General features: G+C 37.0%; 1 protein-coding gene across 1 annotated transcript in view; it reads left to right on the top strand.

Annotated features, from left to right (window-relative positions):
- The window catches only part of TBC1D15 (TBC1 domain family member 15), a 35,354-nt gene extending 26,489 nt beyond the window's left edge, over nucleotides 1–8,865 (top strand). Inside the window, exons 12-17 of the mRNA XM_051610018.1 lie at nucleotides 728–828; nucleotides 1,493–1,592; nucleotides 1,978–2,075; nucleotides 6,104–6,220; nucleotides 6,770–6,856; nucleotides 7,502–8,865. Coding sequence (XP_051465978.1) covers nucleotides 728–828; nucleotides 1,493–1,592; nucleotides 1,978–2,075; nucleotides 6,104–6,220; nucleotides 6,770–6,856; nucleotides 7,502–7,708 — 710 coding nt within the window. The 3' untranslated portion in view covers nucleotides 7,709–8,865. The remainder of the gene's footprint in view (nucleotides 1–727; nucleotides 829–1,492; nucleotides 1,593–1,977; nucleotides 2,076–6,103; nucleotides 6,221–6,769; nucleotides 6,857–7,501) is intronic.
- The last annotated feature ends 5,257 nt before the right edge of the window (nucleotides 8,866–14,122 follow it).

Raw genomic sequence — 14,122 nt, 5'->3', positions numbered from 1 at the left:
AGTTTTATAGGTAGTAATCATCTTTGATGTTGGCTGCTTGGTTACATAGATGGTCTTAGGCTTCAGTGTATTCAAAATAGCATCCAAGCAGAACAGTCCCTACTTCCCTAAATACAGGAATCCTAAGAGTATATTCAGTGCCAGAAAAAAGGCATGTTAAGTGCAAAATTTTCTTCGTAAAAGCTATTGCACCATAAGTTTTACTGGGATCAAAACCCAACATCTCTTCAAATATATTTGAAAATAAAATCTGCAGTTAAAGGTCAAAAAAGGTGGGAATACATTAAAATATTTTAAATGTATGGAAGAAAGGAACCAATTACAGCTGGAGAGCAGAATAAATACGAGTCTGTATTTGTGGTGGTGCAAGGTATATTTAATCTTCTTAAAAATATCAATATATATTTTTTTTGCTAAATTTCTTCTGGTGTCAGCTCAGCTTGTATGTATATTCTCAACTACAAAAACAGTGCATTTGGTTTATGTTCTCTTAGATTGGCAGAAACTGCTGCTAAGTCTTGTTACATTGGCTGTGTGTTGGCTGTTATTAATACAAAATGTCTTTGCTGGTGATTGAGTTGGAAAATTATAGTATCTGTACAAACTTGGAATGCAAACTTCCATTTCACTTAGTCCTTCAACACACTTGAAGGAATAACTGTTTAACTGCTGAGTTAACTGCAGTCCTACTTGCCCTTTAAATTTTTTTTCCTTTTTGTCCTTCAAGGTTATGTCCAGGGGATGAGCGACTTGCTTTCACCTGTCTTGTATGTTATGGAAAATGAAGTAGATGCCTTTTGGTGCTTTGTATCATACATGGAACAAATGGTAAAACAGGACTTTTTTAGCCTACATAAATAGATAAGCAATGGATAATTCTATTTCATGAATTTAATTGTTTATTTTAAATTGTTTTGAAGTAATCGTCTTGTGTTTGAAGTCAGTGTATCTTTTCTGATTGGCACAAGTTGTGGTGAGTTCATTATACTAGTAATGTGCAATATAGACAAATTCAGTTCCTCGGAAATTCCAAAGTAACTCTGAACCATCAGAGACAAATTTGATTAATCGGAGTTCTCTAGCAGGCTTTTTCCAAGATAATAGCTCCCTGTTGTACTTAACTTTTGGCATTTGTTAAACGCGATTTAGAGTTTCCACAAATGGAAGCTTTTATGAATTTTTCTTGTTGTGAAACATGTAATATGTGACTAGTATGAGAATGAAAAGAGGTTATCCCTTTGGTTTCAGTGCAGTAGTACTGCCTGGGCTTAGAGAACATAGGCTGATTTAAAATAGTATTTATTACATACAAAAGCGTTACCAAAGAAGCACAGTTCACTAGTTAAACTTTTCAGTAAAAGGCAGACGTTAGGAAGAAGTATAGTTAAATATCTGTATGTTAAATACCAAAAAGATGAGAACCAAAATGCCTGTAAATCTCAATTGTAGTTGAATAATAAAAATGACAATGCTAATATTTTATTCCATCTAGCATCAGAATTTTGAAGAACAGATGCAGGGCATGAAGACACAACTAATTCAGCTGAGTACTTTGCTTCGTTTACTAGACAGTGGATTTTGCAGTTATTTAGGTAGGTGTGTTAGCCATGCCCTAACTAAACCAACTTGCTGCATTCTCTGTGCATTCTTGCTGCATTCTTACCAGTCTTTGAACGTAATTCCAATGGTGGAATACGTATATGAATACAGGACTTGTAAATTAGCAGTGCCTAAAAGTCTTCAATAATTGCTCCATGTCTATAGAAGAACAGGGTCATCTTGTTACTGACTTTATGCCAAATGTAAATATATGGCAAACTTCTTTGATTCTGAAAAGGGTCTACCATCTCAAAAATCAGTGGTGTGATTGTGTAGCTGTAAAGTATGTTGTTGTTGCCTTCCCTGCTGTCCCCAATCCCTCCCCCTGTGTTGTCTTAACAAAATTGGATGTTTATGAAATGTACCTCTTATTCCTAGAATCTCAAGACTCAGGCTACCTTTATTTTTGTTTCCGATGGCTTCTTATCAGATTTAAAAGGGAATTTAGCTTTCAAGACATTCTTCGACTCTGGGAGGTAAGGAGATATTTAATCTCACAAATTCCAGTAGTCTTCGGACTTTAGAACAAAAAGCATGGATCATTCTGCGAAGTGATTATTGCTCTGATAGTTTATACATTTTTTTCAACTGATTCAGTGCAGTGAGGTGAGGACATAGTAGCATGTTATGTCTTTTGGCCAAAACAACAACTTGGGAAGTTAGTGGAAAAATAAGAGCTAGTGGGGATAAATTGGCTTTTTCAAAAAGTTTTGGACAGGATCCTTCAGATGAGGTAGTAAGTGGAGAGTATCAGTTAACATTTAATGGAAAAGAGCTTGTACTAAAATAAATAGCATTTGTGTGTGATTAATTCCTTGATATTGTTAGTACTTCATAGATAAGTGGAATGAAGAACTGGCAGGCTAGTTTTTTTGTTAGCCAAAAACATAAAGAGGATGATGTCAGAAGGTCCAGTTAATCTTGCTGATAAGGCCTCATTATGCCAAATAATATAATCTAAAACGTCAAATAGTGGAAGTTCTAATAATTCCAGGTTAAAGAGAGATTTTTTTTATTTAGGTGATCTTGGAATCAGATGGAGTAATTAAGATAAACTAGCGTTTTTGTTGAACACTTTAATTCTTTGTTTCAAGAAAATGAAGTGTGTCAACAGTACAAGTTTATTGTCTAAAATGCACAGTATCCACTGAAAACTCCCGAGCAAGAGAATAAATGTTCAGATGAATGGAAGGAGTATTTTCTAGGACATAACATCACATAGAGCTGTGCTGGGGAACAGAAGGGTAATGAAAAGAGCAGGACTGAGATGCATAAATTTTGTAATATAATGAAAAATAATGTTGTTTCTGCTATAATGAAAAATAATGCTGATGCTTTTATTCACTTTTTCCACTAATGAAAAAGGAGTCACATAAAGAGGAGGACCAGTATTTAAAACTACCTAAAATAAATCTTTTTTAGCTTTTTATCACTGGTTAGTGGAATTTACTATCATAGAGTATTGAGGTGGTATTTTAACTGAAGAGGACTAAACTTTATGAATAACATGCATAAATAAGGGAACCAAAATATGCAAAACCAGAAGAATTCTCTTATTCCAAGGTATAAATCATAGTGATTCTGGGGAAAAAAAATACTCCCATCTCATTTCTTCCCCCTCAGTGCTATGTTGTCTTCTTTGTCTTTTAAAGACTAATTTTTCTATTGATGACAACAGTATCTGTATTTATATGTGTAGTTTATAGTTCCAGGCTAGCATGTTTTTATCACCTCTGCTTTAATGTGTGTATATGTGCACGTACAGAAGAGAAACACACTGTATTTCTAACTCTTAAGTATATTTTTTATGTCTTAGGAATATGATGGAAACCTATTGATATCTGGTAGTCTTGTAGGTTCCTTCTAGCACATCATAATGTATGTTTACTACAAGTATTCAATTTCTTTGCTAGAAAGAAGGTTCTTCACCAGACTGGTTATTACTCATTCACCTTAGAGATGGGAGATAGCAGTCCCCATCAGCTGGAGTAGAGGCTACAACCAAGCCCTCTCTCACTGAGTAAAAGCCTTAATAATCAGATTTGGTAGAAAAAGTGGGTGGCTGCATCATGGTGACATGGTGCAGCAGGTGATGCTGGGCAGTGCACACGCTAGAGAGGTGGCGTTCCACCTTGTGTGGATAAGTTAAGACACATTATGTGATTGCAGTTATTTAAAATGCTGTATGCAGCATCTTTTTATAGAAATACTGATACAGGTTATAATTGCTCTGTCTGTTGGTGGGATTATTTGCAGTACATTTTAGCAGTGTCTCTCAAATTCAGCCCAGATACCATACTGAGCCACTGCTTTGGTGTCCCAAAATTGAGAGCAGCTCAGTCCTTTCTTTACAGAGGAGGGGCAGACAGTGTCACCTGGTAGTTCCAGCCAGGTCTTAATCTTTCCTTTCCACAGTGTGCCACTTCATTCTCGAGGTGGTGCAGCAAGACTGGATAGAACAAGAATAATGCAAAAAGAAAAAGTCTGTTGCAAAATTCCACAGCAGCTGACTCTTCATCTCCAGTGTTAAAGCCAGTACAGCTTACAGAGTATAAAACCAGGATGACAAATTAGTCCTGCATAGCTTTATTAAAAAGAAATAGGAGGAAAAGAGTTACTGCACTTAAATGGTATATTTTTATATTAATGCTGTTTTTCTTTCATCCTTTTTAGCACTTTGTGATGCTGCTGTTACGTATTTACATACATCAGCTTAAGTGCATGCTCTGCTCCAGATTTTGAAAGATGTGTTAGAAATAGTAGCAAAATGTATAGATTTCTGTGCAGCTGGTATTAGCAGCAGGTGACAGCTTCTAATTTTCCTCAGAGAGGAGAGAATGTTTGTAAATTTCCATGTTAGTATTTTGGGTTTTTTCTACTCTTGAAGGTGTGCTGCATCCAGCTTCTACTGAAGTTACATCTTGAAGCAAATACTTGTTAAAACAGATGTTTTAAGCATTAAATTGTACATATGCAAGTTAAATATTCTGTTAATGTCTATAAAAAGTAACTGTTAAATGGTTCTATATTTTGGTTTTATTTCCTCCATGTCCTTCAATGTCGTGTTTCCATCATCTATGTTCTGGTTTAGATTTCACGCCAAGAGACAGCCTGATTTAGTGATGGTTATAGATGGTTCATAGTATGTGTACCACGAGAATTTGAGTGTGCTGGAAATGTGTAGGCAGTAGTTTGCTCTCTTTATCTGCAAAATTGATGTTGAACTACATCCATGTACAGCTGATACTTCCTTCTTACAAAGCAGAAGTAAAAAAAAAACCAAACCAATAGTGTGTAGACAAATGGTGTTTGGTAGACTATAGACGTTTTTGTATGTTTATTATTGTTTATCAGCCTACTACATTCCAGCCATTTTCCTGGAGTGAGAGAATGCTTTAAAAGAACATTGGATGCCTGAAAAATATAGGAAATTTAACTGGAGTGAGTTAAATCCTGATTGAAACATTCAAGATTAATTGCACTTTATTTTGGGTGAATTTGATCTGGATACTTTTCCGATTTATCCGATTTATGCAATTCTGTTTATGGGGTTCATGTACTCGTGATAGAAGTTCAAGTGTAAGTTGGTTCTTGTTGAGCTTTAAGGCTGTATTCCATCAATCATGAAGAAAGAAAATTTTTACTAGTGAAGTATGACTGAACCTTCATGAGCCTGCTTTTTTAACCTGCCTTTTTTTGAGAGTAAATCCAGTGAATTAAATCCCTTTATCTGTTTGTCAGTAATTCAGGCAAACAATTTTTTGTTTCCTTCCTTTTTTTGTTGTCAAAACTGTTCTCCAGCTTTCTGCCCACCATACACATTCTCTTAAAGTACTCTTAAAAAAAATTTTTACTCTCATGAACATGCTAAAACAGGGTATTAATTCTGAGGATGCACATATCAGTCCCAATGAACTTGAGAATCGTTATCTGTGGCCTCTGTGGGACTGAACACCAATGTGTCTTCAGACAGAAAGTAACACCCTGCCACCCCCAACTCCTAGGTTTACATGTGTTTGGGATCTTGTAGGGGGGGAGTGGGAACAACTTTAGCACCTTATTTATAACCGCTCGAGCCTTTTGGAGGGACTGCTGAGCACTTCTTCTAATTCAGACTTAATGCAGACACAGTAAGTCACACAAATAATTTGTTAGGTTTAATTACTTCTGTACAGTTGATAATTTTGAGTAGGAGAATTTCACATGAGCTGAGGCAGAACACATGTTCACAAGACTGCAAGCTCAGGCAGCCTAATAGCATTATAGTGGTAAACCTGGTAGGCACAGAAGTCTTAAAGAACCTGATAAGCATTTGGTGACTCAGACTTGCAGTTGTCACCAACTGGCTAAAAGAAAAATTTAAAATAATTGCATAAATAGTTACTTTCAAAAATAGCTTATTGTTAAGACACTTAGCTTCGGGGCTTACTTATTTTCCAAGAACTGCCTTTCTTTTCAGAGGGAGATCATAAGCATTTCAGAAGTCTTTTTCATATTTTAACAGGTCATGTGGACAGAATTGCCTTGTCAGAATTTTCATCTTCTACTTTGTTGTGCTATCCTAGAATCTGAAAAACAGCAAATAATGGACAAGCACTATGGCTTTAATGAAATATTAAAGGTACTGAGTTCTTATGCATTTTAAAAATAATAATAAACTTTTTGGAGTTACTGCAATAAGTTTGTGTTTCATGTTGAGGGGGAAAGGTGTGTACTATCTTGTAAAGGGTTAAATGTGAACTGAATGTCCTCTGTCCTTTTAAAATGGTTTATTTGATGTCTGTGTTTAGTGATAAGATCATTAACAAATGGAAAACTGTTCCCCCCCTTAGACTGCTGCTTAATATGTTTAATTTTTGCTTTTTCTTCTGTAATCTTATTTGTTACATCTTTGAAAATGAGAGAACTGGGGGTACCTAGGAGAGTTTGTCACATTTAGAGTTACCGTGAATCCTCTTGCAGATCTTGGATACTGGTGAAAACCAGCTGTTGCATTCTACAGCTTTCAGTACCCATTTGTCAAAGCAAATAGTGTGTTTACCACTTCATAGCTTAATGGGTAAGCTTCTAAGGTGATATTTTTTAGGACTGCAATACAGTATTAGTGTATTTTACAATAAAACGTATTTACCATTTATCACATATACTATTCTTTGTGAAATATTTTTAGCATATCAATGAACTGTCTATGAAAATTGACGTGGAATATATCCTCTGCAAAGCAGAAGCAATTTCTATGCAGATGATGAATTGCAAGGTAAAGATATTTTGACTGTATCTACTGTGAGATTTTATAGAATAACTGTGTATTTGGCTGTAATAGTACATGTATGACATGAAATAACTAAATGCCTGGGTATGATAGAGCATGTGCTGTATCTATACAGCACCTAAATTCTAAAAGTCTATAAGCAAGAGTGATTGATTTTATAGAGTAATATTGTTCACTTGGGAAAGCTGGATTGTGCCTTTTGGTTGTGATTTCTTACCTCTTACTAGATAACCTCAGCACAAGTAGTCTGATGTTCAGTGTGCTCAAGAAAGATGAGGTGAAAGATGCATTGAAAGCATACCAGACTTACTAGGCAGAAACTAATGGTTCACTCAATAAAACTTATTTCAATAATATGAATTGTAATTATAATAGGTGGTTAGACTTTTATTTTTGTAATGAAGATTATATTAATCGGGAATTGATTCCTGAGTTTGTTCTTGTTGCTGTCTTTTCAAAAAGCAGATACAAAACCCAGTAACTTTAATGGAACTAAAGCTGAAAGAGTTCAATTCAGATGACTGATTACTTACTGGGGGTGGGGAGCTGACTGATGAGTGACCTTGTTAACTTTTTTCATTTAATTACAGTGATTATTAATTTTGTTTTTAACCCCTCCTTCATCCCTAGGAATTGCCTCAAGCAGTTAGTGAGATCCTGGGGATCGAAAGCAGTTCTGTAACACCAGATTCAGATACTGGAGAGGATGAAAGTGGAGCTTTGTTGGGTTGCCCCACATCACTGTACCAGAATATCTCAACACCTGTAATTGCTGCCAATGGAACGAGGGACAGCACTCAACAGATGCCTGGGACACAGAGCCTGACACCTGCATAATTACAGTTGGTTAAACTGAAGAAAGACTTTTACTGAGCACGTTTTTTTCGAGCACTTGAGAGATGGATATTTAAATTTGGTATTGATTAAGCTTTAAGGTTGGAAAGAAAATCTGTACTGTAATGCTCTTGCATTAAAGCTTTACAACATGACTCAACTATTTTTGTAGTTTCTTCTACCAAAATAGCCTTTTGTTTTCAATAACATTCCTTAATATTTTTGTAGCCAAGTGCATTTTTCTTTTTGCTGGTGAACTGGAAATGGATGGTAATTAAGAATGAATGTGAAAATTCTGCATTTGCTGAGCTTTCACACTTACTGATCTAGGACAGTGTAAGCTCTTTGATTTGAGCAGATTCACAGTAGGCCAGCTGAAGCTGTTGTATAAAATTTTCAAGCTGAAGAGATGCTGATGTGTTAAAGAAGGTTCGTTTTGTAAATGAATGGGTTTTGCTCTATCTCAAATGTTTACAAAAATACTTCTAAGTATTTGTTGCTGGTTGAATGTAGATTTGAAGTGGACATTTATACTTACACAGTTTAATGTCCATATACTGGATTTTGTGTAATTGGGAGTGGTTGAACAGTATATTTTTACATTAACATATCTTCACTTTATATATGCATATATATATTTACACACATGCACACACTATATACACAAATATTTGTGAATACTAAAAGAATAGTAATATTTTCAATATCTGAATAAACTTGACTGTTCACTCAAATGAATCAGTTTGACCAAATTAATGCACAGCTCCAACTTGGGCTCTTTTTTCAGAACTTTTCTAACTGAAGGTAACTTTCATGTGGATACATTTCAGTCCTAGACTTGAGGTAATTTTGCAATTGATTTCTTGCAAACTTTACTAATGTTTATCTTTGCTAATATATTAACTGATCAGTTAACTACTTACACTGTTTTTATGCCAACAATATTTGGAGAATTAGTAAGCAGGTTATAAAAACCCCACAAACCAAAACAGTAATCACAATTACCATTAATGCATTTTTTTGTATATGCAAAAGGCAGTGTGAGTTTATTCTATGCCACGTTGATGTCCTTTGACGTTATGTGAAATTTAACATAACTGATTCAGTGTATTCATTATTTGGTAACTATTGTACATATATAAAATAAAAATCAAAGCTGATTTAGTGTTTTTAATTAAATAATATTTAGAGAAAAAAATTCTAGTTGTCTGGTTGTTGATATAAGAACATGAGATAGAGGGGATAGCTAACAATTCTCTGCCGATATTATGTATTTTGTGAGTAATGAAGAGCAGTGGGAATACTTGTTTAGTACAGATTGGAACATGCCTTTCATTTCCAGGTGGTTGATGCATGGGGTATGGAGCTTTCTTCTCGAGCAGTTTACTTTTACAAATGTTATTTGTACAACCTAAAGCAAATACAAGAAATACAAAAAGGCTTTAATAGATAAATCAAGTTGTTACAATAATTTGAGGCCCGATCAAACTTCACTCTCCAGTTGTGAACAAACACTGGGGAACTGAATCCGTACAGATTTTGTTTTTAATATTGTCAGTGTGCTCTATCTCTCATCAGTTAATAACAAGAGTCTTACGTGGTGAAAGTCAAGGTTTCACAGCTCAGCGTATCCATAGCCTTTCATTTCCTGTCCAGGAAATTACTGTGAAGCATCACGCCTATGTTCACTGTTGAGCATTGTGCTTCTTGGCAGTTCATTTAACATGGGATAGAATGCATAAAGGCAGAACTTACATAACCAACACTTTGGTTCAAATGTACTAAGCAAGGTAGTTTCAGTATTTCTAATTCACTTTGAAGTGAACTTGCAAAATGTTTTTTGTCAAAAATCACGTTGAAATGAAACTGTGGAAGGGGAGAGGGAAACGCCTGAAACAGAGCTGCAACAGGCAATTAACTGCACATGGTTGTGAGTAATTCAGGATATGTGACCACAAAAAATAATATACAATGTGCTCCAATCTCAAAATTATAACTAAATATGAACATTCAGATGTTTAGGAAAAAGATCTTTAAGTGAAATTCTGTCTTTTCTTAGAATTACAGCAATGGCTGCTAAGAAATACTACCAGCCCTTAAGGTTTTCCTTTCCTTTTTGAGTATCATTATTGATCTTCTCCTTCTGTATTAAGCACTCTGATGTCAAGGATGAGAAGGCTGCTCCTGAATACACAGTGAGCAGCTGCTGTTTGAAGCTTTGAAGTAAGTAGGTTTGCTCCTCTTCCCAACAATAAGATCTAATGCAGTGTTCGTTATCTGTACTTGCCTTCCTGCTGAAAGGCAGCTGTGCGGAGTTGCAATTAAGAGAAATTTCATCCTCCAACAAACTATTCCTGATTGTTCGGGTTGGATTTAGTCTAAACTGAGACTACAGACACTGTGAGAGGGCTTAATCAGGATGGTGATGGCTGAAAAAATGCTATGGGTTGGAGGTTCTGGATGTGTAATTGCATTTATTTTGTATATGTATGATTTAGATTGCTTAGAAATAGCAAAGATGAGTTAACAGAATACTTTTTTGGTTACAGTTGCCAAGCTATAAAAAAAGACAATGCTTGTTTTGTTCTTGCAAATTTGTTAAGCTTGTGGGTTTAAGGTGTGACTCAGAGGTCAGCATTTAAAGTGTCTCAATTGTAGCAGTATCCCAGAAGAACTCCCATTTCCAAGGTGAAAATTACACTTACGTAGATCTTCGCTTGAGATTTTTCTCTATTCTGCCTTTTTGGGCAATTATATTTGTTTTGAAAGTACATTCTTGACAGCTTTTTCTTCTGTTTGAGGACAAGAGAAAAGCTTACAGACTGAAAGTTCTTGGCAGTTTTGCCCATTGAGGATGTTTATAGAATGGTTTTGATACTTGGAGGTTGAAAAAAATACCAAACAAATTTTAAAAGAATGATGCTATACTTAATTGCCTGTAGTAATCACTTAATGCTTCAGTTGTATTGAATACGTTTAGCAAATGTGTGTCTGTCCAGTACATTTATAATGCCCACGTTTGCACTCAGTGAACATTGTAGCTGTTGCCAGTGGCCTTCAATCCCCTGTCAGGTGTGGGGAGTTGTATTTGTTGTTGTGGGTGATTTTCCTAAAGAATATAAAGGCTACATATGTGTTATAACAGGTCCCGATTGCCTTAATAACCAGATATGGAAATACTGTGATGTTGATTGTATTAGCAACATTTTTGTTTTGATCTGTAGCTAATTAAGGCAGTCATGTTCAACAAGCCCAGTTCTGTAGCTAACAAGTTTTTTCTTAAAAAACAGTTTTCTAGTGGACAAATTTAAGACATTGATGGTCCCTCTTCAGTTATTCTCTCCAGTTTTCCCTCAGGTATTACTCTATAAAATTCTTTGGCCACAGCTGGCTGAAGCAGTGAGGAACTGGATTAAGCAGGCTGTGTGCAGGAGTAATAATTTGCTTAGGAAATGTGTTCGCTATTGCTTATGCTCAGTTTTAGTCAATATTCTTGTATGGATGCAACTTAAAACTGAAGTTTGGTCTGTGGGGTGTAGAAGAGTGGCTGGTAACATGGTTTTGTCTGTGGCTGGCTAAATATCTTCTCATATTTTTCAAATCTGTTGAATGTTTTCTGAATGTTTCTGGTCAGTGGCTGGTGCCATCTCTATCTCTGTGAAAGAATCATGGCAGAGAGAGCAGTGCTTGTTCTTACGGAGAAATTCCCTGAGCTGCTCTCTGGTGGCTGGGATGAAAGCAGGAAATCCCAGCCCTTGGTTCTAGATGTGCAGTTGTGCACCTACATCTGGCTAAATAGCTGACAGGGCTGTATATCAGCACTGATAAGGTGATGAGACACAGGTACATAACTGAACACTTAACAGACAGATTTCTCTTATGTGTGGTATTATATTTGATTTAAAGATGCTTTCAGATGCTTTTTTTTAATGGTGTAAAAGATGAGTTGTGCTTCGTATTTAGTGAGACTTGAAAATGTCTGCTATTCAATTAAGCAATGTTATTGTAGTGCAGGCCTTGTGTAAATTAAGCTTGAATTATTTTTTTTCATTCAGGTGGGAATTTTAATCTTTATTTTTAGAGAATGTCTGCTGTTTTTTCATGTTAAATCACTATGGCTTTGGCATAAATTTAATTTTCTGGTGAATTGCAAAGCAAAAATATATTGTGGGATGTTATTGCCTCATCCAAAATTAATTCCACAATTGAATCAAATATATATTTCAAATTGTCCATGTCATTCAAATAAATTAAGTCTTCTAGATGGGCTATGTTTTGAAGGAATTTGATTACAGTATATATTCTTACTATGCGGGCTATGTGTATCCTACCTTAACATTAGTTCTTAGACTGTTTCTATGTATGTGTCTTGTTATTAACCACCTAGCTGCAGAGCTCCACTGTGTAGAGCTTAAATTGTTGCCCAGGTTAGCAGTTCAGCAAGGGATGGTTACTTGTTGCCTCTCTGTGTGTTGTGGTTGACCCTGACTAGCAGCCAAGCACCCACCCAGCCCTTTGCCCAATTCCCTCTCCCATGGGATGGGGAGAAAATAGAAGAAAGGCAAGAAGGCTCTTGGATTGAGACATTTTCTAGATTAACAGGGAAAGCAAAAGCTGCTCCTGCAAGCAAAGTGCAAAGAATTTAATTCCCTACTGCCCATCAGCAGGCAGATGTCTGGGTATTTCCTGGAAAGCAACGCCTCAGCACAGCTTCCCAGGAAAGATATATGCCATTACTACAAATGTCCCTGCTTCCTTCTGCTTTCCCTGAGCTTTTATTGCAGAGCACAGTGGCATGTGGTGTGGAACACAATCACAGAATTATAGAATCGTTTGGGCTGGAAGGGACCTCAAAGATCATCTAGTTCCAACCCCCCTGCCATGGACCAACCCACTAGACCAGGTTGCTCAGAGCCCCATCCAACCTGGACTTGAATACTTCCAGAGACGGGGCATCCACAACCTCCCTAGGCAACCTGTTCCACTGTCTCACCACCCTCATCGTGAAGAATTTCTTCCTAATGTCTAATCCAAATCTTCCCTCTTTCAGTTTGAAGCCATTACCCCTTATCCTATCACTAGATGCCCTTATAAAAAGTCCCTCCTCAGCTTACCTGCAGGGTTCCCTTCAGATAGTGGAAGGCCACCATAAAGTCTCCCTGGAGCCTTTTCTTCTCCGGGCTGAATGACCCCAACTCTCTGAGCCCCTCTCTATACGAGAGGTGCTCCAGCCCTCTGATCATCTTCATGGCCCTCCTCTGGATTCACTCCAGCAGGTTCATGGCCTGTTTGGGTCAGTTGTCCTGGCTCTGTCTGCTGTGAACTTCTTGCCCACTCCCAGGGGAAGAAGTGAGAGAGCCTCAATGCTGTGCAGGTGGAGTTCAGCAACAGCTGACACACTGGTGCACTGTTACAGGCACAACCCCAAAGCACAGCACCATATGGGCTGCTGTTTGGGAAGCTGACTCCATCCCAGCCTAGCCCAGTTTGGTGTGACAACAGCCAGTCTTGATGGTGTCTGAGATCATGTTAGAGAAAAAACAATTATTAAAAAATCAGTCCCTGCTATAGACAAGGACACTTTTAAAGTGCTTATCTAGACCTGATGCAAAAAATTGTTCTATTCTATGCAAGCACCTTGTATTCAGCTGTTCTGTTGCTTTTCATAACTTGATGAGATGCAACACCAGAAACCTTTCCAAAACACTCTTGGTGTATGAATTGGTCCAGATGTCCTTTAGGTTATATGGGTGCATGTCACCTTTGGGCATTGGTCTTGGAGACCTAAATCCTCTTCTGGTGTTACTTTTAAAGTACCTGATGCAGGAGACCAGGAAAGTCTTTAAAGAACAGATACCTGGGTTTAGGTAATTGATAATTCCTCAAGCAGCAAAACATAACTACTGCTACCAGAAGTGTCAGTTCTGGTTCCTTGCTCTCTGCCCTGTGCCACTACATCTTTTATGCTGTTACGAGTAATTTGTGTAGTGTGAGGTCAATTGCATGGAGGAGCTGATACATTTCAGGTGTATGAGTATATACATTGAGCAAGCTTATTAAAATGACAGATTTGCAATATTGGAAGGCACTTTTAAAGGCTTGTCCATAATGAGAGTAGCTAGACTATCTCCTGTGGGAAGGCATGTCTGTCTTCTGCCACCTGCTTGTCTAATCCATTTGGAGGATACCTGTGTAGATCCTGCAGCCTATCAATGCCAGAACTTTTCAGGTGTTTGTGGACTTCCAGGGCAAACTGAATGACTCTGTGCAGCTGGTTGTTTTTTATAACTTCTGGCTCCCTTCACATGAGTCCTGTCTTGTCTTGTAATTGTGCAGTTGGTTATCTACAAGGAGGCCTCTTCCTGCCAAGATCTGTTTAAATTTTGTAACCGGTACAGCATCTCTGAGGTAGGTACA

The sequence above is a fragment of the Apus apus genome, chromosome 1 (genome assembly GCF_020740795.1).
Source record: "Apus apus isolate bApuApu2 chromosome 1, bApuApu2.pri.cur, whole genome shotgun sequence".
Taxonomy (NCBI): Eukaryota; Metazoa; Chordata; class Aves; order Apodiformes; family Apodidae; genus Apus; species Apus apus.
The sequence above is the reverse complement of the archived record's forward strand: the minus strand, read 5'-3'. Positions and strand labels throughout refer to the sequence as shown.